This window comes from Oncorhynchus gorbuscha, linkage group LG11 (assembly GCF_021184085.1).
Source record: "Oncorhynchus gorbuscha isolate QuinsamMale2020 ecotype Even-year linkage group LG11, OgorEven_v1.0, whole genome shotgun sequence".
Lineage (NCBI taxonomy): Eukaryota > Metazoa > Chordata > Actinopteri > Salmoniformes > Salmonidae > Oncorhynchus > Oncorhynchus gorbuscha.
This window is the reverse complement of record NC_060183.1, coordinates 25,834,865-25,862,362: the sequence shown is the minus strand read 5'-3', so window position 1 is coordinate 25,862,362 and position 27,498 is coordinate 25,834,865. Positions and strand designations below refer to the sequence as shown.

Below are 27,498 nucleotides of genomic sequence, written 5' to 3'. Positions count from 1 at the left end.
CCGGAATTCCTCATTCTTCCCCAGGCCACTGGGCGTCCCAGCATTGACCCTCCTCGCCTCCCTGCTCCTTCATATGTGGTGCCGATGACCACCCATCATGTGTACTCCACCTCCCAGTAGCCCCTAAAGCCCCAAATCCCCTGTAAGAGGAAGATAGATACGATGATAGATAAGACAACAGTGCTGTTCGTGATAAGGGTAATATAAAAATAACACTATGCAAACCTGTATTCATGTGCTATAATATGTGCATTATACTGCAGCGCGAGCATTGTGAGGAAACCCATGTGGTTAGAGTGTTGGACTAGTAACCGGAAGGTTGCAAGTTCAAACCCCCGAGCTGACAAGGTACAAATCTGTTGTTCTGCCCCTGAACAGGCAGTTAACCCACTGTTCCTAGGCCGTCATTGAAAATAAGAATTTGTTCTTAACTGACTTGCCTAGTAAAATAAATAGGAAGAAAGAGTTACCTGAGGGGAGTATGCATATATTTTTGGACTGTCCAGGACGGTTCACATGATATCATCTCCCCTACAAGACACCTTGGCCCTGTCCTCAGAAATCCACAGCATCCTATTGGCTGTCTCGTCATTCAGAGACAGGTTGATCCAGTCTAGATGAAAGAAAAATGGGGCAAATGCATTCATATTATTCCATATTTGAACAAATTTGCTGAAAACGGTGCACATCCTTATGTTTTAGAAGCGCGGCATGTTGGCTCTGGAACATTGGGTGTCATAGACAGGTGCTTTCTCTGTGACTAGAGGGAAGAGAAAGTGTCAAACGGGAATAAGAGGAATTTGACATCAATGTGCAACACATTTACTCATTATACTAATCCAAATGAATATCTGTTCTACACTCTAATAAACGCTGGGTTGGGGGGGGTCACTTAGTTGGGTTATTTTCTTAAAAACGGCTGGGTTATTGACATATGACCCAGCGGGTCAGATGATAAAACTGGAGGTGTAGCTTAGTAGGGGCGTGGCTTTCAGATCGTTCTTTTTGACCACCCGTGAGTGTATATGTAATTCCGGTTCATCTGTTCTGCTGTTAGCACATGTTACGGTTGAACACTGACACTATTGAAACTTTAATGAGGCTTACACAAGTGTATGAGTTTCTCAAGAGCCTATGCATAGCTCAATGTTGGGATACGTAAATAATAATGTTATAGATGTACTGTATATATTCTAATGTGCAAAAATATTAAAGGAAAATTTAACTTTGCCGTGTACAAACTTAACATGATGAACAGGAATGACATTGTGGGTGGCCAAAAATAATTCTCAAAGCCACACAACTGGTTAATGCTTACTCACAAATCCCTCTTAGGCCTCACTCCCCCTATCTGAGATATCTACTGCAGCCCTCATCCTCCACATACAACACTCGTTCTGCCAGTCACATTCCGTTAAAGGTCCCCAAGGCACACACATCTCTGGGTCGCTCGTCTTTTCAGTTCGCTGCAGCTAGCGACTGGAACGAGCTGCAACAAACACTCAAACTGGACAGTTCTCTCAATCTCTTCATTCGAAGACTCAATCATGGACACTCTTACTGACAGTTGTGGCTGCTTTGCGTGATGTATTGTTGTCTCTACCTCCTTGCCCTTTGTGCTGTTGTCTGTGCCCAATAGTGTTTGTACCATGTTTTGTGCTGCTACCATGTTTTGTTGCTACCATTAGGTCTCTTTTTATGTAGTGTTGTCTCTCTTGTTGTAATGTGTGTTTTGTCCTATATTTACATGTTATTTTTTTTTTTTTATAAATAATAATAATCCCAGCCCCCGTCCCCACAGGAGGTCTTTTTCCTTGTGGTAGGCCGTCATTGTAAATAATAAGTTGTTCTTAACTGACTTGCCTAGTTAAATAAAGGTTCCATAAAATAAAATGTAAAAAACCCTAATGAGCCACACCTGAAATTAACCAATGGATTTCATAAAGAAAATATCCAGATGCTGGGTCAACTAAACTGATGGTTATAAAAACAACAATTAATGCTTACATTTACCCATGTTTGGGTAATCCTAACAACCCAACTGGGCCAAGATAACCCAGCATGTGTTCTGTCCTATATTTAGGTTGTTTTTAACATAGCATGTTTTAGAGCATGGCTTAAATTCTGTATTGTGTCCTTTACTTGCTTTTGTTTCTTTGCAGTCTTGCCACATTTAGTTGTTTTCCTAACTGTAAAGATGAGGGTAAAGGAATAAAATATAGACACTTGGTAACTTCATGGCTAGGAAACTTTTATAAGAACATTCCATATGTTAGGCTCTGACCAAGGACACAAATAGAGACTGATTTGAAGAGGGCACGACAAAACCTTTGGCATGGGTCCTCAGATCCTACAGCTGTACCATCGACAGCATGGTTGCATCACTGCCTGGTATGGTAACTGCTCGGCCTCCAACCGCAAGGCACTACAGAGAGTAGTGCGTACGGCCCAGTACATCACCGGGGCAAAGCTACCTGGCATCCAGGACCTCTATACCAGGTGGTGTCAGAGGAAGGCCCTAAAAATTGTCAAAGACTGCAGCCACACTGGTCATAGACTGTTCTCTCTGCTACAACACTGCAAGCGGTACCGGAGTGCCAAGTCTAGGTCCAGGAGGCTTCTAAACAGCTTCTTCTACCCCCAAGCCCTGGCATATCAAGAACCTGATTAAACAGCTTGCTCATTAAAGAACAAGGTGCACCTTGCAATCGGCATGCTGATTGCCGGAATGTCCACCAGAGCGGTTGCCAAATAATTTAATGTTAATTTCTCTACCATAAGCCACCTCCAATGTTGTTTTAGAGAATTTGGCAGTATGTCCAACCATCCTCACAACCGCAGACCACATGTAACCACGCCAGCCCATCACCTCCACATCCAGCTCCTTAACCTGCAGGATCGTCTGAGACCAGCTATCCAGACAGCTCAGACATTTGATGAAACTGTGCGTTTGCACAACCGAAGAATTTTGGCACAAGCTGTCAGAAACCGTCTCTGCATGCTCGTCGTTATCACAAGGGTCTTGACCTGACGGCAGTTCTGGGAATTCTCATCTTTGAGGCCACTGGCACGCTGGAGAAGTGTGCTCTTCACGGATGAATCTCAGTTACAACTGTGCCGGGATGGCAGTATGGCGTCATGTGGGTGAGTGGTTTGCTGATGGCACGTTGTGAACAGAGTGTCCCATGGTGGCGGTGGGGTTATGGTATGGGCAGGCATAAGCTACGGACAACGAACACAATTGCATTTTATCAACGGCAATTTGAATGCACAGAGACAAGATACTGAGACTCATTGTCATGCCATTCATCCACTGCCATCACCTCATATTTCAGCATGATAATGCATGGCCCTATGTTGCAAGAATCTGTACACAATTCCTGGAAGCTGAAAATGTCCCAGTTCTTCAACGGCCTGCGTACTCACTAGACGTCAGTCAATGAGCATGTTTGGGATGCTCGGGATCGACGCTTACGACAGCATGTTACAGTTCCCGCCAATATCCAGCAACTCTGCAGACATTAAAGAGGAGTGGGACAACATTCCAATGGCCACAATCAACAGCCTGATCAAATCTATGTGAAGGAGATGTGTTGCGTTGCATGAAGCAAATGGTGGTCACACTAGATACTGACTGGTTTTCTAATCCACACGTCCCTACCTTTGTCTTAAGGTATCTGTGACCAAAAGATACATATCTGTATTCCCAGTCATGTGAAATCCATAGATTAGGGCCTAATAAATGTACTGATTTGAACTGTAACTCAGTAAAATCGTTGAAATTGTTGCATGTTGGGTTTATATTTTTGTTCAGTGTACATGTGGAAAAAAGTATTTGAGTGAATATGATCAAGCCAGGAGCAAATGAAACAGAAAGTGAATTCTCTCCTCCCTCTCTCCCTGGTTTTATCTCATATGTAATATTCCATACCAGTGACAAACTCACCTATACTATCGACATATGACAGTACACAAACAAAATCTAGCTCACTCATTTTACCAGCTAGAAAGTAACAGCCACAAATTAATTCAGAAATGGAAGAGGATAGCTAGCTATAGCAAGCTAGCGTTAGCTGATACCTCTTTAACAACATTGATTCTAAGATTTAAAAAATATATACTTTCCCAATTAACAACATCCACAATCCACGAAATAAAGCCTGTCTCCAGGACTTCTCCAGGACTTCTCCAGGACTTCTCCAAAATGACCACAGATCTGTGATCAGATGCAAGACCAAAGTGTTCCATTTCATTTTAGCCCGCAGGAAGGCTCTATATCAGGGGTTCTTACAATTTTTCAGCCTGGTACCCAAATGAGAAATTCTGTGTTTTCCTGGGACCCAAGCGTAGGAAAATACGCAACTATTTGTAAATGTCAATACATTTCGTTGCCCTTATGCCTAAAAAAAATGCAGTATAGACAAACACAAATAATTAAATACCCATAAATATATTTTCATGTTTATTTTTCCCCATTAACAACACTCTGACATACCTGTCTAGGTTGGAACTGTTGCTGTTAAAATACAATAAATAATTTAATTCTGAACTGAAATAAATGTATTGATCACCTCACACAGATGTATAACTGAACACACACACACACACATGCTTTTTGATCGTTCAACCCTAAGTAATAGTACAGATAAAAAATACTAGATAAATTATTGTTGAAAGAAAGTCTAGGTTGGAACTGTTGCTGTTAAAATACCATTTTTATTCTGAATTGGAATAAACTGATTGATCACATCACACAGATGTAGACAAGAAAACACACACATACACACAGTCCCAATGAGAGGTGTGTGGCTGGTTGAAGTTTCCAACTAGCATGTCTATTCTGGGCTTCGTTTTTAACAGTGCAACACTGAGGTCATGCTCAGCATTGACACTGTTTCTGTACTTGAGAACCCTGACTTGCATAGTTATGTGGTGCCAAACTGGATCAGAACATCTACTGCTTTCTCAGTCAGGCAGACCGCTTCCTGCTGCAGATGAGCAACCCAGAACTGTGTGAGTGTTTGCGTCAAAAAGCATCTTGCGTCAATCAGTTTATTCCAGTTCAGGATAAAAAAGTAGCAGCAACAGTTCCAACCTAGACTTGTTTTCAACAATCATTTCTACAGTAAAATGTACAGTAGGCCTGATCACTTTTCATCTTCATCTGTACCGTTTCCTAGGGTTGCACGTTAGCTAACGTTAGCTGTGTAACGTTACAAGGCCATGGGGATTGTTTGAAAGAGAAACTCACATCTACGACTATGAGATAGTACTCCCTTATTTCTGCTTATCATCACCTGTTATAAAATGACAACAATGCCTTGTTAGTTGACTTACTTTCCCACTTTCGAAGCACTGTTTCCTGAAGCATTCTGCCCTGTTCTGAAAGAACTCCCTGGGTTCACCGTCATGTTGTGCCTGGATGTTTGATCAGGACGTGTCGTTTTATTAACGTGTTCATTTTGAGACTCATTACTAAGCACTTCACCACACAAAACACATTTTTATTTATTTTATTTCACCTTTATTTAACTAGGCGGGCCAGTTGAGGACAAGTTCTCATTTTCAACTGCGACCTGGGCAAGATAAAGCACAGCAGTTCGACACATACAACACAGTTACACGTGGTGGGCGCTCCTCATTATTTCTCAGAGTTTGTAAGACGGAGACAGAAAGTCACCAGTGTATTTGGAGTTCCATGACGACGGAGATCTGTCGGAACTCGTGGCTAGAATGAGACCATTTCATGATGGCGTGTGGGGATAACAAGTCAGTGCGACAGCGCTGCAGCGTGTGGGTCGCGGAGTGATCTTCAACAAAACAGCAGGAAAAAAAAATCCGGTAAAACCGCAAAGCACGTGGGTATCTCCCTCTCGCGCAGCTACCAAACTGAGCAGAGAGCGCGCTCAAAAACGAGTTCTCAGTTGCAGCTTGGCCAGATCAATTCCAGAAATGAATGAAATAATTCTACATTTACGTCGCGACTCACCATCAACAGGTCCGACACATACATTAAGAAACGCTGCTCTATAGAAAACTCCCCCGGGAGCCGATCCACACACACACAGAGTGCGCAGACAGCGGCTCCCAAAACACAACTCATGCAAGCTCCCGAAATCAACTATCCCATTGACCAAAATCCCCCCCCCCCCCCGCTCTTAATTAAGAATACCTGGCTACTTTCTCCAAAATGCCAGCAGATCCACAATCGAATACATGGCAGCAGCGTGTGTGTTACTTCAGCTTCAATCCGTGTTATTTAGATGGAAGACGTGAGCTAAATGTGGTAGCTCTACAGCTAGCTAACGTTAGCATAGAGGTAGTAAGCCAGCTCGTTTCTCTTACCCGGCGAGGCCCTGGTAATGCTTTGTCTCTGCTGGCTGTTTGTGGTACTTTATAAGCCACGTTGTTGGTATGGACAGCAGTGTTTTGCTGAAGCCCTCCTTTCGTTGTTGATAGCCGTGGAAGTTCTCAAGGATGAAATGTGCCCCGTAGATTGCCCAATTTTCCCACCTCTTCCTCACAAGTGTATCTCACTTTTTATGAAGTGTTTAATTTGCGTGACCATATAGGCATACTCACATTTGTATAACAAGTGTTGTTACATCCTACTATCACACAAAGCTTGGCCTTCTTGATGAATAATAATGCAATTGCTAGTTAGCTCCATACTACTAACCAACAATATATATATATATATATTTTTGAGTATATGAAGGGTGAGCATGTATTTATATTTCCTCACTGTGTGATGCTGATTATTTTACATTTACATTTAAGTCATTTAGCAGACGCTCTTATCCAGAGCGACTTACAAATTGGTGCATTCACCTTATGACATCCAGTGGAACAGTCACTTTACAATAGTGCATCTAAATCTTAAAGGGGGGGTGAGAAGGATTACTTATCCTATCCTAGGTATTCCTTAAAGAGGTGGGGTTTCAGGTGTCTCCGGAAGGTGGTGATTGACTCCGCTGTCCTGGCGTCGTGAGGGAGTTTGTTCCACCATTATGGGGCCATTATGGGGCCATTGGGGCCATTGTGGGATTGTTTTCCCGAAGTTAGAGCTGATTTGAAGAAAACCTCAAACCAAACTTTTAGAACAATATTACAGTAATATAAAAAATGTATTTAAGAGTTTGTAATTTGGGGAGGTTTTCTTGGGGTGCTCTAAGTTACTATTATATGGGTTTCTGGCATTGAGGAATAGATGCTACATGCCCTTAAGGGGGTAGACTTTTACACCCTTGGAGAAGAAGAGGTGGGGGCATTTGGGGGTGTCTGGATCGAAGGAAAGTTGAGTGGATGAGGTTAGCTAGGACATTTGAAACTCCTGTAAAGCATCTCTCTAAAAAAGCTATAACATGGACACTTCTGTAATGTCACACTGATGTGTCAACAGTACTGGTGGATGGGTGGGAAAGTGACATACAGAACATCAAATGTTGCCAACCAAGGCGTGGGGTGACACCACATGAAGTAGTTCATCCAATTGACCAAGTCAAGCATTGACCTCCAAGAGCCGCTGTATAGAACCTGGGGAACTTTACCTACATCGAGGACTTGTTTGTAAGACAACTTTCCATGGATGGTCTGAGCATGGGCAACTATGGGTAAACACGTAAAGAAACAATGAGGTTAGCTAGGACATTTGAAACTCCTGTAACCTTAATCGTGTAAAGCATCGCAATAAAACAAAAACTAGGACATGGACACATCTGTAATGTGAGATTCAGTGGCTGGGCATCACACTGATGTGTCAACACTACTGATTAATGGGGGGAAAGAGACATACAGAAAATCTAATGTTGCCAACCAAGGTGTAAGGTGACGCCACATGAAGAAGTTAATCCAATTGACCCAGTTAGTCTGTCTTGGGCTAGGGGCGGTATTTTCACCTCCGGATGAAAAGCGTGCCCAAATTAAACTGCCTGCTACTCAGGCCCATAAGCTAGGTTATGCATATAATTAGTAGATTTGGATAACGATTTTGATAAATATCACTCTAAAGTTTCCAAAACTGTTACAATGATGTCTGTGAGCAGAACAGAACTGATATGGCAGGCGAAAACCTGAGGAAAATTCAACCAGGAAGTACTATTATTTTGAAAGGCTGTTTTTCCAATGAAAGCCTATCCACCATACAAAGACTTAGGACCCAGTTCACTTCTTCAACATGTGACCAGTCTTTAGGCATTGTTTCAGGCTTTTAATCTGAAAAATGAGGGAGATACACCACTTTCAATGAGAGGACAGTGGAAATTTCCAGACATGAACCATGCATTTCTTGTTTACCTTTTCCATTGACAAAGCTTTTGTCCGGTTGAAATATTATTGATTGTTTATGACAGAAACAACCTGAGGATTGATTTTAAACATCGTTTGACATGTTTCTACCATCTTTAATTCTACTTTTTTTTACTTTTCGTCTTGGTGTTGAGAGCACGCATTGTGCCTTTGGATTTCTGAACTAAACGCACCAACAAAACGGAGGTATTTGGACATAAAGATTAACTTTATCGAACAAAACAAACATTTGTTGTCTAACATGAAGACCTGGGAGTGCCACCAGATGAACATCATCAAAGGTAAGTGATTCATTGTAATGCTATTTCTGACTTTTGTGACACTCTTGGAAAAGGCTGTATGGGTTTCTGTGGCTTGGAGCTGACCTAACATAATCGCAAAGTGTGCTTTCGCTGTAAACCCTTTTTGAAATCTGACACAGCGGTTGCATTAAGGAGAAGTTCTGTATTCGTATGTTTAACACATATCTTTTATCAATGCTTATGATGGGAATTTATGTTATTTGATATGGCTCTCTGCACTTTCACCGGATGTTTTTTTTGAGACAATGCATTTCTGGACATAATTTCAAATGAGGGTTTTGGACATAAAGATTAACTTCATCAAACAAAACACACATTTATTGTGTAACATGAAGTCCTGTGAGTGCCATCTGATGAAGATCATCAAAGGTTAGTGATTAATTTAATCGCTATGTCTGTCTTTTGTGAGCCCTAGCCTTGGCTGGAAAATGGCTGTATGGTTTTCTGTGACTAGGTGCTGACCTAACATAATTGTTTGGTGATCTTTCGCCGTAAAGCCTATTTGAAATTGTACACTGTGACTGGATTTTACAAGAAGTTTATCTTTAACATGGTGTAAAATACTTGTATGTTTGAGGAATTTTAATTACAGGATTTCTGTAGTTTTGAATTTGTCGCCCTGCAATTTCACTGGCTGTTGTCAAGGTCGGACGCTTGCTTTTCCTTCACTCTGAGATCCAACTCATCCCAAAACATTTCAATTGGGTTGAGGTCGGGTGATTGTGCAAGCCAGGTCATCTTATGCAGCACTCCATTACTCTCCTTGGTCAAATAGCCCTTACACAGTCTGGAGGTGTGTTTTGGGTCATTGTCCTGTTGAAAAACAAATGATAGTCAAACCAGATGGGATGGCTACTCTGCGTCTCACAAAGACACGGTGGTTGTTACTAAAAATCTCAAATTTAGACTCATCAGACCAAAGGACAGATTTCCACCGGTTTAATGTCCATTGCTCGTGTTTCTTGGCCCAAGCAAGTCACTTCTTATTGGTGTCCTTTAATAGTGGTTTCTTTGCAGCAAATTGACCATGAAGGCCTGATTCACACAGTCTCCTCTGAACAGTTGATGTTCAGATGTGTCTGTTACTTGAACTCTGTGAAGCATTTATTGGGCTGCAATTTCTGAGGCTGGTAACTCTCTAACGAACTTATCCTCTGCAGCAGAGGTAACTCTGTCTTTCCTGTGGCAGTCCGGATGAGAGCCAGTTTCATCATAGCGCTTGATGGTTTTGAAGCAACTTTAAAAGTTCTGTTTAATACTTTTCTTGGTTACTACATGATTCCATATGTGTTATTTCATAGTTTTGGTGTCTTTTCTATTATTCCAGTGTAGAAAATAGTAAAAATACAGAGTAGGTGTGGCCAAACGTTTGGCTGGTACTTTATGCAACTGGAAAATTGGTATTGAAGCATAAGGTGGATGGGAATGTGCAGGAAACCGTTTAACCATATTTTGAGATTGTACAATCTTGTGTGTGTCACACCCTGATCTGTTTCACCTGTCTTTGTGCTTGTCTCCACCCCCCTCCAGGCATCGCCCATCTTCCCCATTATCCCCTGTGTATTTATACCTGTGTTCTCTGCCTGTTGCCAGTTTGTTTTGTTTTGCGAAACCTACCAGCGTTTGTTCCCCTGCGCCTGTCTGTTCTTGCTCCTGTTTTCTAGTCTTTGACCGTTCTGCCTGCCCTGACCCTGAGCCTGCCGTTCTATACCTTGCGCCACCTCACTGGATTATTGACCCCTGCCTGACCTGACCCTGAGACTGCCTGCAATTCTGGAACTTCTGCACCCCTTCTGGATTACTGACCTCAGCCGGTCTTTGACCTGGCATTTGCCTGCCCCTGTACTAGAAATAAACGTTTGTTTCTTCGACACTGTCTGCATCTGGGTTATAACTGAAACCTGATTAGGTGACTAGTTAGACTGGAAACTACGAAGAATAAGACCAGAATCTATTAGGTTTGGTTAATTAACCTCTACAGGATCGGTGGCCCCCCTGCAGGACGGTTGATCTAATGTGATTAGCATGAGATTGTAAGTAACAACAACATTTCCCAGGACATAGACATATCTGACTGGGCAGAAAGCTTACATTTTTGTTAATCTAACTGCACTGTCCAATTTACAGCTATTCCAGTACAATAGTACCATGATATTGTTTGAGGAGAGTGCACAGTTATGGACTTGAAAATGTATCAATTAACCAATAATAATACATTGTGACCTTTCTCTTGCATTTCAAAGATGATGGAAAAATACCAAAATGTATGTTTTTTTCTTTGTATTATCTTTTACCAGGTCTAATGTGTTATATTCATTTCCCATTTCCACAAACTTCAGTGTTTCCTTTCAAATGGTATCAAGAATATGCATATATTTGCTTCAGTTCCTAAGCCACAGGCAGTTAGATTTGGCTATGTCGTTTTAGGCAAAAATTGGAAGAACGTGTCCGATCCTTAAGAGGTTTTTAAGAATCACTGACGTGGAGTGTACCTACATTTTCATTGCAGTGATTTGGATACCAATGCAACACAACAATACTGTTGGTATCTTTTCAAAACATTTTTGTTTCTCACACAGTACTCACCTGACATTTACCATAGCATTGTGTGGTAACAATAGATACCCAATACTTAGTCACTAGTGAAAGTCTACACACCTCTTGCACACCCCTTCACATTTTGCTGCCTAAATCCCCCAAAATGTACATGGGGGGGATCAGCAACATTGCCTTCATTCCACATTACAGGCCTGTATGAAAAAGTAACAGGGAGGAAGCCTGATTTAAAGAAAAATCCACTCAAAATAATTTGTTCTGTTTGCAATAAGGCAATACTGCAAGACAATTCAATTCAAATTGAACACAATACAGAGTCATGGGTATGCTTGTCATTGGCAGAAACTGGGGAGTTTGTCCAGATAAAAAATATATAAAAGGAGTAAAGCCCAGGTAAAAAGTTAGAGGAAAACCCACCTCAGTCTTCTGGAAACCTAACCCTGGGATCAAGTTTTATATTTCAGTGTACAACTACACAAATGAATAAAGGCACACCAGAATGGCTTTCCAAGAGGTGTTGAGTGTTCTTGAAAATATGGGACCAGGTTTGAATATCGCTGTCCGTCATTGATTCCCAACCAAATTTACTGAGCTTGAGCAATTTTGACAAAAAAAGGATATACACTGAGTTTACAAAACATTACGAACACCTGCCCTTTTTTGTTGGTTGTAATTACACTTTTTATTGTTTCCTTTCACAATATAACAACGCAATTGAAATACATTTAACACTAAGCAATAACCTGACAGACGTGACTATAAATACAATAAAGAAGCTAGAAAAGGAAACAAACTTTAAATTGTTCACCCACAACCCCCTCCCCATCTCCATAACAGCTTGCACAGACCATACAAACGCTCCACACCGCGTGGCCGCGGCCACCCTAATCTGGTGGTCCCAGCGCGCACGACCCACGTGGAGTTCCAGGTCTCTGGTAGCCTCTGGAACTGCCGATCTGCAGCCAACAAGGCAGAGTTCATCTCAGCCTATGCCTCCCTCCAGTCCCTCGACTTCTTGGCACTGACGGAAACATGGATCACCACAGACAACACTGCTACTCCTACTGCTCTCTCTTCATCTGCCCACGTGTTCTCGCACACCCCGAGAGCTTCTGGTCAGCGGGGTGGTGGCACCGGGATCGTCATCTCTCCCAAGTGGTCATTCTCTCTTTCTCCCCTTACCCATCTGTCTATCGCCTCCTTTGAATTCCATGCTGTCACAGTTACCAGCCCTTTCAAGCTTAACATCCTTATCATTTATCGCCCTCCAGATTCCCTCGGAGAGTTCATCAATGAGCTTGATGCCTTGATAAGCTCCTTTCCTGAGGACGGCTCACCTCTCACAGTTCTGGGCGACTTTAACCTCCCCACGTCTACCTTTGACTCATTCTTCTCTGCCTCCTTCTTTCCACTCCTCTCCTCTTTTGACCTCACCCTCTCACCTTCCCCCCCTACTCACAAGGCAGGCAATACGCTCGACCTCATCTTTACTAGATGCTGTTCTTCCACTAACCTCATTGCAACTCCCCTCCAAGTCTCCGACCACTACCTTGTATCCTTTTCCCTCTCGCTCTCATCCAACACCTCCCACACTGCCCCTACTCGGATGGTATCGCGCCGTCCCAACCTTCGCTCTCTCTCCCCCGCTACTCTCTCCTCTTCCATCCTATCATCTCTTCCCTCTGCTCAAACCTTCTCCAACCTATCTCCTGATTCTGCCTCCTCAACCCTCCTCTCCTCCCTTTCTGCATCCTTTGACTCTCTATGTCCCCTATCCTCCAGGCCGGCTCGGTCCTCCCCTCCCGCTCCGTGGCTCGATGACTCATTGCGAGCTCACAGAACAGGGCTCCGGGCAGCCGAGCGGAAATGGAGGAAAACTCGCCTCCCTGCGGACCTGGCATCCTTTCACTCCCTCCTCTCTACATTTTCCTCCTCTGTCTCTGCTGCTAAAGCCACTTTCTACCACTCTAAATTCCAAGCATCTGCCTCTAACCCTAGGAAGCTCTTTGCCACCTTCTCCTCCCTCCTGAATCCCCCCCTCCTCCCTCTCTGCAGATGACTTCGTCAACCATTTTGAAAAGAAGGTCGACGACATCCGATTCTCGTTTGCTAAGTCAAACGACACCGCTGGTTCTGCTCACACTGCCCTACCCTGTGCTCTGACCTCTTTCTCCCTTCTCTTTCCAGATGAAATCTCGCGTCTTGTGACGGCCGCCCAACAACCTGCCCGCTTGACCCTATCCCCTCCTCTCTTCTCCAGACCATTTCCGGAGACCTTCTCCCTTACCTCACCTCGCTCATCAACTCATCCCTGACCGCTGGCTACGTCCCTTCCGTCTTCAAGAGAGCGAGAGTTGCACCCCTTCTGAAAAAACCTACACTCGATCCCTCCGATGTTAACAACTACAGACCAGTATCCCTTCTTTCTTTTCTCTCCAAAACTCTTGAACGTGCCGTCCTTGGCCAGCTCTCCCGCTATCTCTCTCAGAATGACCTTCTTGATCCAAATCAGTCAGGTTTCAAGACTAGTCATTCAACTGAGACTGCTCTTCTCTGTATCACGGAGGGGCTCCGCACCGCTAAAGCTAACTCTCTCTCCTCTGCTCTCATCCTTCTAGACCTATCGGCTGCCTTCGATACTGTGAACCATCAGATCCTCCTCTCCACCCTCTCCGAGTTGGGCATCTCCGGCGCGGCCCACGCTTGGATTGCGTCCTACCTGACAGGTCGCTCCTACCAGGTGGCGTGGCGAGAATCTGTCTCCTCATCACGCGCTCTCACCACTGGTGTCCCCCAGGGCTCTGTTTTAGGCCCTCTCCTATTCTCGCTATACACCAAGTCACTTGGCTCTGTCATAACCTCACATGGTCTCTCCTATCATTGCTATGCAGACGACACACAATTAATCTTCTCCTTTCCCCCTTCTGATGACCAGGTGGCGAATCGCATCTCTGCATGTCTGGCAGACATATCAGTGTGGATGACGGATCACCACCTCAAGCTGAACCTCGGCAAGACGGAGCTGCTCTTCCTCCCGGGGAAGGACTGCCCGTTCCATGATCTCGCCATCACGGTTGACAACTCCATTGTGTCCTCCTCCCAGAGCGCTAAGAACCTTGGCGTGATCCTGGACAACACCCTGTCGTTCTCAACTAACATCAAGGCGGTGGCCCGTTCCTGTAGGTTCATGCTCTACAACATCCGCAGAGTACGACCCTGCCTCACACAGGAAGCGGCGCAGGTCCTAATCCAGGCACTTGTCATCTCCCGTCTGGATTACTGCAACTCGCTGTTGGCTGGGCTCCCTGCCTGTGCCATTAAACCCCTACAACTCATCCAGAACGCCGCAGCCCGTCTGGTGTTCAACCTTCCCAAGTTCTCTCACGTCACCCCGCTCCTCCGCTCTCTCCACTGGCTTCCAGTTGAAGCTCGCATCCGCTACAAGACCATGGTGCTTGCCTACGGAGCTGTGAGGGGAACGGCACCTCAGTACCTCCAGGCTCTGATCAGGCCCTACATCCAAACAAGGGCACTGCGTTCATCCACCTCTGGCCTGCTCGCCTCCCTACCACTGAGGAAGTACAGTTCCCGCTCAGCCCAGTCAAAACTGTTCGCTGCTCTGGCCCCCCAATGGTGGAACAAACTCCCTCACGACGCCAGGACAGCAGAGTCAATCACCACCTTCCGGAGACACCTGAAACCCCACCTCTTTAAGGAATACCTAGGATAGGATAAGTAATCCTTCTCACCCCCCCCTTTAAGATTTAGATGCACTATTGTAAAGTGACTGTTCCACTGGATGCCATAAGGTGAATGCACCAATTTGTAAGTCGCTCTGGATAAGAGCGTCTGCTAAATAACTTAAATGTAAATGTAAATGTATGACAACACAATGATTTTTTCCCCCATTTATTTTCTCTTTTCTCCTTTTAATTAAAAGACCCTACCCCTACCAGTCATCTATGTACAGTATGTCTGTAGTCTACCAGGCCATTACATATTGTTTTCTCTTTCTATCTCGGAGAGAAAATGTCCCCAGATGTCAGAAAAGTGATTGACTTTGCCGTGTATAAATCAATCTTTCATATGAAGCCGTTTCTGCTAAGGCTATGTACCATTCCTTATACGAGGGAGGGTTCTTCTCCCTCCAGTGTCTCAATGACTCTTTTGGCTGTGGTTAGAGCAACCTTTAGCCAGTTTAAACACAAGCTTCTCTGTCTATCAATATCCTGATATTCAGGATTTCCAAGTATTGTGGTACCCGGAATATCCCCAATATTTTCCATTTCCTTCTGCCAAAAGTACGCAAGCTGGGACAGTCAGAGAACATATAGATCCCATCACCTGTAAATGACTGACATCTCCAGCGTTGGTTAGATTCTGTCAAACCTATTCCGTTCAACCTCAGAGGAGTCCAATACACTTTATAGACTGACCAGGTGAACTTGACACAACTGCGGGAATCATTGGAGTCAACATGGGCCAACACGAGGGGGGTTACGTTGCCCTAAAAGTTGGTAGAATCGTATTCAAAATGGTTCACAGCTGTAATGGCTGCATTACAAGGTGTAAGACATCTTGTTTTTTTAAATGTATTAATTTAGAAAATATAATTAGGAAAATATAATTTTCTTTCACTTTGAAAATGTAGAGTATGTTTCAAATTCCAAAGAATCCAAAATACAGGTCACGAGTATTTATTAGGTAATTATGTCACACAGTAAAGAAAAATACCGGATTAATAGGGACAGTAAAATTAAGTATAGCAATATTTTACATTTAATTCACACTGTAAACTTCATGGCTGTGCGTACAGGCTATTAAATGTAAGATCAGTCAAAGGGTGATGGTGTCAGCCACTCCACTCAGTCTCTTTTACCTCTTTCACTGCATAGTAACATCTCTTCTTAAATTACATTTAAACATAGGTGGTCTTCCTTCCTTTTGGCTATATTGGTTTCATGATGTAAAGTTCAAATTCCGACAAGATGTTGGTCTAATTCTGTCCTCTCCTATTTTTAAAATGACGAATGTGGGACAACTATTTAAAAATACTATAAATGAGTTACATAAAATCATCAAACACTTTAGGAAAATATTGTCCTGTACATATCTTCAGACACATACCAATCTAGTCAGTTTATCCAGATTTTAGAGCTAGTATTTCAAAGAAAAATAAAGCAGAAACCCTGCCACCTGTTTTGGTAAACACTCTCGAATTGATTAACAGAGCTATGGATGCAGAGACTGACCATCCATGAGATAAAAATGATATGTTGTTTGGAGGCTATACAGCATTTGTTTACAAGAACATTGTTTGCAATCAATGAAATAAACAAAACAAGCTTATATTTGGGGTTCTGATGGATTACGACAGTTGTTCTAAGCTCATGCATAAGTTATATTCTTCAAGAATCAATGGCTAAGTGTCATTCTTTTAAAAGTCCTGAAATGGATTTGGCAATCCCCTTTAAGGGCCAAACCCAAATGTAAAATCTCTGCACATACCTCACATTTTAGTGCAAATCTCAGATGAAAACCAATGCATTTAGGCAACGTGTTAACTCATGTGTATTCAATTCGGATCTGGTCATAAGTGTGCAATGTCAGTTTGAGGACCTTCGGGGTGTTAGTTGATAGTGACCCCACCACCTCTCTGCCTGTTGAACAAAGGGTATCAAGTCCCTCCCTCTGTCTCACTTTTCTTTTTTCTCTCTCTCTCTCTCTCTCTCTCTCTCTCTCTCTCTCTCTCTCTCTCGATCTCTCTCTCTCTCTCTCTCTCTCTCTCTCTCTCTCTCTCTCTCTCTCTCTCTCTCTCTCTCTCTCTCTCTCTCTCTCTCTCTCTCTCTCTCTCTCTATCCCTTCCTCTCAGTGCATTTCAGCCCTGTCTGCAACTATATCCCTCGGTGGGCACACCGGGCCGGTCGTGCTCGTTTCTTTCACAGTTTCACGGGAGAGCTGAGCAGCAGGGGACTTGTCTCCACGGTGACACTAGCTGTCAAGCCAGTCGCATTCTGCTAGCCGAGGAGTCACAGCTGAGGAGTCACAGCTGAAGAGGCGGTGACGAGCAGTAATGAAGACATTCCTTCAGACCCGCTTTTAAACCACTAGATGTCAGTGAATAGGAGACAGGGGAAAGTGTCAGATAGTGTGCCGTTCTAGAGTTACACTATCCAGTATGGTCAGGCTCTGTTGACCATTATAGCATATATAGCTTTTGAGAGCCTTATTGGTACATTTAGAAAGGCCTGGGGAGGGGGATTAAGTTATGAGTAGGAAATACTGGATTGGCTAAATTGTCCATGTCGATGGGCCAACAAAAGTTGGGGAAAGAGAAAGTCATTAAGAATTCTATATTGTTCAATCTTTATGGTCTTACAAACAACATTTTAATTTTTAATCAGGGGGAGGAGTGGTGAGGGGGTCATCCGGCCAGTTGTTAGGGTATGCTTATTCACCGGCTATTAATAGCACTGATATGAAACATAGGAACTAAATTAATGAATATAGTACGTACATGTATGTGTCATGGTTGGGGTCAGTTCGAATTGAAGGCCATCAATTCAGGAAGTAAACTGAAATTCCAAGTGTAGCATTTGAAAAAGGGCATACAGTATATTGCCAATGACTGCTTAATAAACTGAAAAGTGGAAGCTATTTATTTCATCACTTTTTCCATTAACACCCAATTGTTTTAAACCTTTAACCCCAACCCTGATATATAAATGTAGGTCAAGAAAAAGTATCCTATTACATTAACATAAATATGGTACATTAAAATACTATACTTACTTTTTTTAAACTAGGCAAGGCAGTTAAGTGCAAATTCTTATTCTTTGCCTTGTTCAGGGGCAGAACGACAGATTCGGGGATTGTCAGCTCGGGGATTCGATCTTGGAACCTTCTAGTTACTAGTCCAACGCGCTAACCACTAGGCTACCTGCCTCCCCACTATATTTTATATAATGTGACATAATATAATGACAAAATAAATCTAACTAGAAATGGAAGAAGGAAAGAAAACAAAGAGCATAACCCAGAGGTGCTTTTTTTAGCCTCTGGGTCAGGCCCTTTGCATGTGATTTAAGGCTTGCACACATAGCCCTGAATGTGGATCTAACATTAGTTTTAGGGACCACCCGCAGTAGACCTCAAACTGCCAACATTTTCCACTTGATTCTACATGTTAAATTGGTGCACATTCGGGTTAGCAGATTACGTTCAGAGGTGCTAAGCACTCTCGGCCAGCAAACGCTATTGGTGCATCTGAGCCCTTAATGGTAGTGTGAGAGGTGATGATTGGGGCAGCGGTTACATACACGAGGTGCAAGACAAAGTGCTAGAAAAGTAGCAGATGTTGCTATGCTCACAGCATAGTTTCCCTCTAACATGACAAGTATTCCACAAGTTTAATACGTCGACCGATCCCTTGGTAAAATAAACCCCTTTCACCACTCCACCTTCTCACCCTCTCTTGTCTCCCCCACCTTATCACTCTTGCCTCTCACGTCGTTTCCTTGGAATCCTCATTGGTTTCAAGTGACAGCCTCTCCCTTTCTCTCTCTCCCCCTCTCCCTTTCTCCCTACCTTCCTCCCTGGTGGGTGGGTGACTTAAGTGCCAGGAGAGCTTTGAATAAAATAAAAAGAGAGAGAGAGGGAGAGGGAGAGGGAGAGAGAGAGAGAGGCAGAGAAATAAAAGGAATAAGCACAGCAAGCCCTCAAACTTCCAGCCCGAGACGAGAAGGCACTGGGATAGCCACTGGGATAGTCATGCCTGAAGCCGCCGATGATGCAGGTATGCACCTGATGGATCATTCATTTGAGTCAGTATGTGGAAAGTGTTTCTGTTAGAGGATGCATATCTCAGATGTGAGGGTGTAAAATGCTAAATTGTCAAATGCAAAAGGGTTTTTTACATAGTTTTTAGATATTTAGAGAATTGTTCATTTGTTCTGCAAAAGTGGCGTACTGTAGACATATTGTTGCAGTGTTGAACATGCATTCTGATATGTATTTCCGTCAATGTCCATAGAGTTACTTTACTGTTAGTGAAGACTACTTCATAGCGAACTCTATCCAAATATGGAGAAAGGAGTGGGATGTGTCTCCCAATTCCTCACAGAAATGCTTTATTTGACTGTCATAATTGTTGTCTTCTCATGAATTTAGCAAATAGAGTTGTCAATTTACTAAACAATTTCTAAAGTGATTGTTTTGAGCAAATGCATAGCTAATATGACTGCGTACGGCACTGAATGTGAATGAAAATACATTCAATGCCAGAGCAATTTCCAAACAGTGCACACTGATGTCATTTATAATACTGTTAGTAAGCTACAGTACATTTCTTAAACCAGACTGCATGGAATTTGGTTCCAGATAGCAACAACCTGATGTGAAAATGTACTGCATATCTTAGGTTGGAGAGGACCAAAAAATTGGTAGAGGTAGAGCTTAGCACATACTGTATGTCATGTCAGAAGATGGGAGAGGGGAACAGATGGCAGGTGCAAGGGAAGTGGTTTGAGGGACTAGATTGTCTGAGAGAAATTACTACACACACAGGGGGTCTAACCTCACTGCCCTCTCAGTTTCGTCACTGCAGCACAGCTTGAACTTGATCCAGATAATTACTATTGGTGTGTGACACTATAGGGTGACCAAATGCATGTGTTCAGAATCAGATGAGCTAATCAGGTGATGCAGTCATAAGCGATGTGTAGCTTACATATTCCCTAGGAAACTGATGATGTGTACAAGTTTAAAAGTGCAGGCTCTTGCACATGGGAAGTAAATGATCATACGTGATGGCTTTACTATGGAAAACTCAGCAGCCGTTAAGTTTTATCAAATAAATTGTACAGTATCAGGGGGAAGTTTTGTAAAAAAAAATAAAAATAATAATAATAATAATGAATAGTACAGTTCTGTGTAAGGCACATTCTGTGATTTCATACAGATATGCCCCCTCAAAAGGTTAAAAAAAAGAAACATACAAAATGTTGACTATAAGCTCTGATATATTGATACCATGACAAACCCGGAAATTGTATTTGTATGAGACTTAAAAATGTAACAAATTGAGCTGACATCACAACAAATGGATTGCAACACTACAGTGCCTTGCGAAAGTATTCGGCCCCCTTGAACTTTGCGACCTTTTGCCACATTTCAGGCTTCAAACATAAACATATAAAACTGTATTTTTTTGTGAAGAATCAACAACAAGTGGGACACAATCATGAAGTTGAACGACATTTATTGGATATTTCAAAGTTTTTTAACAAATCAAAAATTGAAAAATTGGGCGTGCAAAATTATTCAGCCCCTTTACTTTCAGTGCAGCAAACTCTCTCCAGAAGTTCAGTGAGGATCTCTGAATGATCCAATGTTGACCTAAATGACTAATGATGATAAATACAATCCACCTGTGTGTAATCAAGTCTCCGTATAAATGCACCTGCACTGTAATAGTCTCAGAGGTCCGTTAAAAGCGCAGAGAGCATCATGAAGAACAAGGAACACACCAGGCAGGTCCGAGATACTGTTGTGAAGAAGTTTAAAGCAGGATTTGAATACAAACAGATTTCCCAAGCTTTAAACATCCCAAGGAGCACTGTGCAAGCGATAATATTGAAATGGAAGGAGTATCAGACCACTGCAAATCTACCAAGACCTGGCCGTCCCTCTAAACTTTCAGCTCATACAAGGAGAAGACTGATCAGAGATGCAGCCAAGAGGCCCATGATCACTCTGGATGAACTGCAGAGATCTACATCTGAGGTGGGAGACTCTGTCCATAGGACAACAATCAGTCGTATATTGCACAAATCTGGCCTTTATGGAAGAGTGGCAAGAAGAAAGCCATTTCTTAAAGATCTCCATAAAAAAGTGTCGTTTAAAGTTTGCCACAAGCCACCTGGGAGACACACCAAACATGTGGAAGAAAGTGCTCTGGTCAGATGAAACCAAAATTGAACTTTTTGGCAACAATGCAAAACGTTATGTTTGGCGTAAAAGCAACACAGCTCATCACCCTGAACACAGCATCCCCACTGTCAAACATGGTGGTGGCAGCATCATGGTTTGGGCCTGATTTTCTTCATCAGGGACAGGGAAGATGGTTAAAATTGATGGGAAGATGGATGGAGCCAAATACAGGACCATTCTGGAAGAAAACCTGATGGAGTCTGCAAAAGACCTGAGACTGGGACAGAGATTTGTCTTCCAACAAGACAATGATCCAAAACATAAAGCAAAATCTACAATGGAATGGTTCAAAAATAAACATATCCAGGTGTTAGAATGACCAAGTCAAAGTCCAGACCTGAATCCAATCGAGAATCTGTGGAAATAACTGAAAACTGCTGTTCACAAATGCTCTCCATCCAACCTCACTGAGCTCGAGCTGTTTTGCAAGGAGGAATGGGAAAAAATGTCAGTCTCTCGATGTGCAAAACTGATAGAGACATACCCCAAGCGACTTACAGCTGTAATCGCAGCAAAAGGTGGCACTACAAAGTATTAACTTAAGGGTGCTGAATAATTTTGCACGCCCATTTTTTCCGTTTTTGATTTGTTAAAAAAGTTTGAAATATCCAATAAATGTCGTTCCACTTCATGATTGTGTCCCACTTGTTGTTGATTCTTCACAAAAATATACAGTTTTATATCTTTATGTTTGAAGCCTGAAATGTGGCAAAAGGTCGCAAAGTTCAAGGGGGCCGAATACTTTCGCAAGGCACTGTATCTACTCTATAATTTACTATCTGTTATGTGGCCATAACACTTATGTCAATTCAGGCTACTAGTTACGTGTCCAGAAGTATGTTTATTTTAATCGCTCCTCAGTTTTTTCCAAATATTACAGCTCATACAAAAGCATATACCTCACCGATATTCACACATTTTCTGCACCTGTCCTGAAAAACACGAAAACATTTTCTTTCAAGGTTTACTTTCATTTGTTTTTGTTCCACGTTTGCTAGCTGGTTTCGCTCCAGACCTTTGATTTATACACAAATGCATGCGAGGGAAGGCACACTTTGGGAATAATGCCTGTCTTGGAAGATTTCATTTCCTGGTTAGTTGGCACGACTGTCGGAAAGTTGGGAAATATACTGTTGTTTATGATAATGTCATTTAGCTGATGACAACATAACGAAAATAAGCTTGGTAGCATCATGGCGTTTGAATCCCAACTTTTCCTACCTATCAAAGTCAGACTGACACTTAGTAACGCAATAACGTTTGGGTATGTCATGACTTCAATCGTGTCATAAAACTTCAAGCACTATATTTAGTGATGTGTGTCTATGGCAGATTTCAATATATGGTTGGCTTCCTCTCCTCTGAGGAGCGATCTGTCCTCCGTTTTAACATCCACGTTGACCAAGTGTTACCGTAAATCACAACGCTGACGGTAACCTGAGAGAGGGACTAGAAAACCCGAATGTGAGAGGGAAATGAGTTTTAAAGACACCACGTTGATTTCAAGACAGGGCGATTGGCCTTGTCTTTCTGTCGTCGCTGCTCGACCACTTTTTTCCTCTGACAGAAAATCTCTATATTTCTTTGACACGTAAGCGCTGTCTGTTTTCACACGGTGTGAGTCTTCAATGACAGTCTATGAAGTCTTGAAATGTAATACACATTAAGCACTGCTAAGTTTTGAAGCTCCCACAGCTCCTTACCTTTGTGAAGGCCTATTACCACATTTCCAAGATTTCCAGATGCCTGTCCTACCGTCGGTCACCTATGAAACGGTGACCACTGTAACACCCATAAACTTTCACCTCCTTCCATCTACTCTCGTTTTCCCAGAGCCATCCTTTTTCACCCTGAATTTACCGGGGGTTAGGGCCTTAAGATAGATATGATATCCCCTTGCCACGTCTGAACCCCCGCCACCATCTTAGACCTTTCTTGGCTCCATCCTCACTCAACCGCTAACCTTTGACTGCACAGCTCAAATAACCACCACCCTCCCTGATTGACGGGTTCCTGTACATTAGGCTTACCAGAAGAAAAAAAACTCAAAATATAATATCATTTGGAAGGACAGATACAAACAGTTTATTTCAGTATGAAAATACTCTGAAAATGTGAAAATACATTCCAGTTTAATAACAAACTTCTGCAATAAAGGGTTGTTTTTTTAAACAGGAAATACCAATTTGTACCAAGTATTTATGCAGTTTATAATCATTCATACACAATTGACATACATCGGGGCAGCTTTTCTGCCTGTCACTTTAGCTACTCAGGATACAGAATAATCTACTCTGTGTATATTTGACCCGTTTGTCCTTCAAACTACTTATCAATGCCTTGGGGGGTTCTTGCATTTCTGTGTCATTCCATTATTAGGTAACCACAAGACCATTTCTTTCTTTTTATCACTGATCTCTCTCTTCCCCCTTCTCCCAGTTAAAAATATCCCGACTTCACCTCTAACCTTTTCCCTCATCTACATTACTCCACCCACATTAATATGATATCACGCCGGCCTATAAGGTTTTATCGTATCCAACTTGCAATATAATTTGCTATAAATCATGATCTAATCCTCCTTCTGTCTCTGCAGATGTAGGATCTTGTAGTGTATTTGAGGTTTAAAAAGGCTTCTGAAGTTAGTAATATCCACTTAGAAATGTCAGAAATGTCCCTCGTGAAAATGTATCAACCCCGACAAAACTGTCCATTAAACTGTCCTGCTCCAGGATTATTTTCCTGCTGTAGCAAACTGGCTCAAATTAAGATCTTTCATCTGTACTTTTTCAAAAAATATATAGTCCAACCCTTCCTCTTTGAACTAGTTTCTCATCCCACTCTTTCCCAACTCCTCTCTCAAAAACTTGACAGGTCTGCTTTTAACGTAAGCGGAGAGATAGGGAGAGAGCAAAGGGTTGGAGGTAGCCTAGTGGTTAAGAGCATAGGGCCAGTAACCGAAAGGTTGCTGGGTTGAATCCCTGAGCCAACTATGTGACAAATCTGTTGACATGCCCTTCTGCAAGGCACTTAACCCTCTGGATAATAGCTCCTGCTAAAATGTCAAATTAAATGTAGAGATGACAGTTTGTTGGCCACAATTCCTTTCATCTTTGCAAAACATTATGGCAGCAAAATGAACTCTCCATCATCCTCTCTCATGTTTCCTGTACATCTTTATTTTGTTTTCCTCAACGTGGCTTGTGCAATGCACTTCCTGAAACCATAAAAAGGAAAAGGTTGGCACTCGAAAAACATCGTTATTCCACCTCTTGCCACTATTACATTTTTTGGGCCATATTGCATTGCATTGAATTGATTGATTTTGAAGGCATTCTCTCGATATGATGCCACTCTTTCAAGACATACAGTGCCTTCAAAAAGTGTTGACACCGCTTGACTTTTTGTTGTGTTACAGCTAGGATTTAAAATTGATTCAAATGTTGATTTTGTTTCGCAGGCCTACACACAATATCCCATAATGTCATAATTATTAAAAAAGGAAATGCTCAAATGTCTTGGGAAACAGCAAACCTAAATAAGTTCAGGAAAAAACGTAACTTAATAAGTTGCTTGGACTCACTCTGTGTGCAATACGTGTTTAACATGATTTTGAATGACTACCTCATCTCTGTGCCCTGCAAATACAATTATATGTAAGGTCTCTCAGTCGAGCAGTGAATTTCAAACACAGATTCAACCACAAAGACCAGGGAGGTTTTCCAATGCCTCGCAAAGAAGGGCACTTATTGGTAGATGGGTAAAAATGTGAAAAAAGCAGACATTGAATATCTCTTTGAGCATGGTGACGTTATTAACGACACTTTGGCTGGAGTATCAACGCACACAGTCATTGGGAACGATGCAGTCATCGTTCCTAATTCAGTTGCTGAAAAGGAAGGAAACTGCTCAATTAAAGAGTTTAACGGCTGTGATAGGAGAAAAATTAAGACGAATCAACAACATTGTAGTTATTCCACAATACTAACCTAATGGACAGAGTGAAAAGAAGGAATCCTCTACAGACTAACAAATATTCCAAAAAAAACATCCTGTTTGAAACAAGACACTAAAGTAATACTGCAAAAAACATTCTGTCCTGAATACAAAGTCTTTTATTTGGGGCAAATCCAATAAAATACATCACACTCTCCACATTTTCAAGCATAGTGGTGGCTACATCGTGTTATGGGTATGCTTGTAATCATTAAGGATTGGGAAGTTTTTCAGCATAAAAAAATTAAGAGAATGGAGTTAAGCAAAGGCAAAATCCTAGAGGGAACCCTGGTTCAGACTGCTTTGCACCAGACACTGGGAGATGAATTCACCTTTCAAGGACAATAACCTTAAACACAAGGGCAAAGCTACACTGGAATTGCTAACCAAGAAGACAGTGAATGTTCCTGAGTGGCTGAGTTACAATTTTGACATAAATATACTTGAAAAACTATGGCAAGACCTGAAAATGGTTGTCTAGCAATGATCAACAACCAATTTGACAGAGCTTGATGAATTTTGAAAAGGAATAAAGGGGAAATGTTGCACAATCCAGTTGTGGAAAGCTATGAAATAGTCTTACCCAGAAAGACACACTCTTGTCATCGCTGCCAAGGGTGCTTCTACAAATTATTGACTCAGGGGTGTGAATACTTATGTAAATTAGATATTTCTTTAAAAAAAAAATTCTATACATTTTCTAAAAATTCTAAAAATCTGTTTTCACTTTCTCATTATGGGGTATTGTGTGTCGACGTCTGAGGGAAAAAAAATATTGAATCAATTTTGAATTCAGGCTGTAACACAACAAAATGTGGAATATGTCAAGGGACTCCCCATTCTAGGTTTACACTTTACCTCCTTATCTGTCTTGCTTCTGCCAAGGCTCTCTCCATGGCAACTCACAGTGAGCTCCAAAGGCATTGGGACAGTGGCACATTTTGTTGTCGTTAGGGCAACAGACCAGGAGAGATGTCTGCCTCCCCCATGTAGGATTCATAAATCCTATCACCAGGACTGTCGTTTGAAATCCCATTGATTTACCACAAGGCTTAATCGTCCTCCAGATGCGGCCATAAAAGACACCATCGAAGTGTCTGTGTATGGCCATGTTGCACCAGATCACATGCTCTTAGCTAAAGATAGCAAGACGGTAACTAAATCTACCGTATCTGTTTCTATGTACATATTTAAAATAATTGTATGATATGGGCTGACTATTACATCAGTCCCGGCCTAAAGTTCCTATTGGCTCAAGGCCAAGGTGGGCAAGGTCAAGGGGGGCTGATTAGTGGGTGGAAGGTCCCTTGAGAGGTCAGAGGCGTGACCTATAAACAGACACTTCACACCTCCAAGGCAGAGAGAGCCCTTTCTCACGCAGCAGACTGGCCATAAATGTAATCAACTCGAGCTGAGGGGGAGAGGGGTTTTAACAGCTGCCCCTCCAAATTAAAAGAACTTGGACTCAAAGGACCATTCAGTCACTGTCCCAATAGTTTTGGAGAATTGCATTGGATTGATTGCTTTTGAAGGCAGTGTTCCCAATATGATGTCACTCTTTCGTATGTCTTGAAAGAGTGACATCATATTGGGAACACTGCCTTCAAAAGCAATCAATTCAATGCAATTCTCCAAAACTATTGGGACAGTGACTGAATGGTCCTTTGAGTCCAAGTTCAAAAAGTATTGACACCGCTTGACTTTTTGTTGTGTTGCAGCCTGGATTTAAAATGGATTCAAATGTAGACTTTTGTTTCGCCTGGCCTACACACAGTGTGCCAATGACCTCCCTGTCATCACGACACAGCGTTTCTCGAATGAAAAGTAAAGAAATGAGTTGTATGAATAAATCCTATTATCAGGACGGTCATTTAAAATCACATTGATTTACCACAAGGCTTAAACATTCCTCCAGATGCGTCCATAAAAGAAGCCTTATAAGTGTCTGTGTATGGCCATGTTGCACCAGTGCTACAGTAGATCACATGCTCTGAGCTAAAGATAGCAAGACTGTAACTAAATATACCGTATCTGTTTGTCTGTAGGCCGTCATTGTAAACAAGAATTTGTTCTTAACTGACTTGCCTAGTTAAATAAAAGGTACAAATAAATAAAAGGACATATTTTAAATCATTTTAGGGTATGGGCTGGCTGACCCCTATTAAATCAGACCAGTGGTGTGGCTACGATCCGATCGATGTTCCTTAGACTAGGTACCTTGTAGTCCTCAGGCTCGGTCTTGATCATGTGGCCGTCTTGCTTTGGCTTGTGTACTCCTGGTCTGCAAGGTGCAAGGTCTTCAGCCAGCTGCATTCCAGTGCTCCTAGGGTTACGGAGCACTGCCTCC

The 27,498-nt window shown here is 42.3% G+C and overlaps 1 protein-coding gene and 1 long non-coding RNA gene across 10 annotated transcripts in view; one reads left to right on the top strand and one right to left on the bottom strand.

The window, feature by feature from the left end:
* LOC124048390 lies at nucleotides 1–27,498 on the bottom strand. Of its 2 annotated transcripts, none has more exons than XR_006841208.1 (3): nucleotides 27,369–27,498; nucleotides 471–613; nucleotides 1–140 (listed from the first exon to the last, which is right to left on the bottom strand). It is a non-coding gene; the product is annotated as an uncharacterized LOC124048390 (long non-coding RNA). The 2 variants fall into 2 exon arrangements; XR_006841209.1 differs by lacking the exon at nucleotides 27,369–27,498 and adding an exon at nucleotides 5,338–5,411.
* Nucleotides 18,796–27,498, top strand: part of LOC124048389 (myosin-binding protein C, fast-type-like) — a 50,349-nt gene continuing 41,646 nt past the window's right edge. For 6 of the 8 annotated variants that reach the window (XM_046369125.1, XM_046369121.1, XM_046369127.1 and 3 more), the window contains exon 1: nucleotides 18,796–18,960. In XM_046369125.1, the coding sequence (XP_046225081.1) occupies nucleotides 18,936–18,960 (25 nt within the window). In that variant the 5' untranslated portion in view covers nucleotides 18,796–18,935. The remainder of the gene's footprint in view (nucleotides 18,961–27,498) is intronic. The other 2 variants (XM_046369128.1, XM_046369126.1) reach the window with 1 other exon arrangement.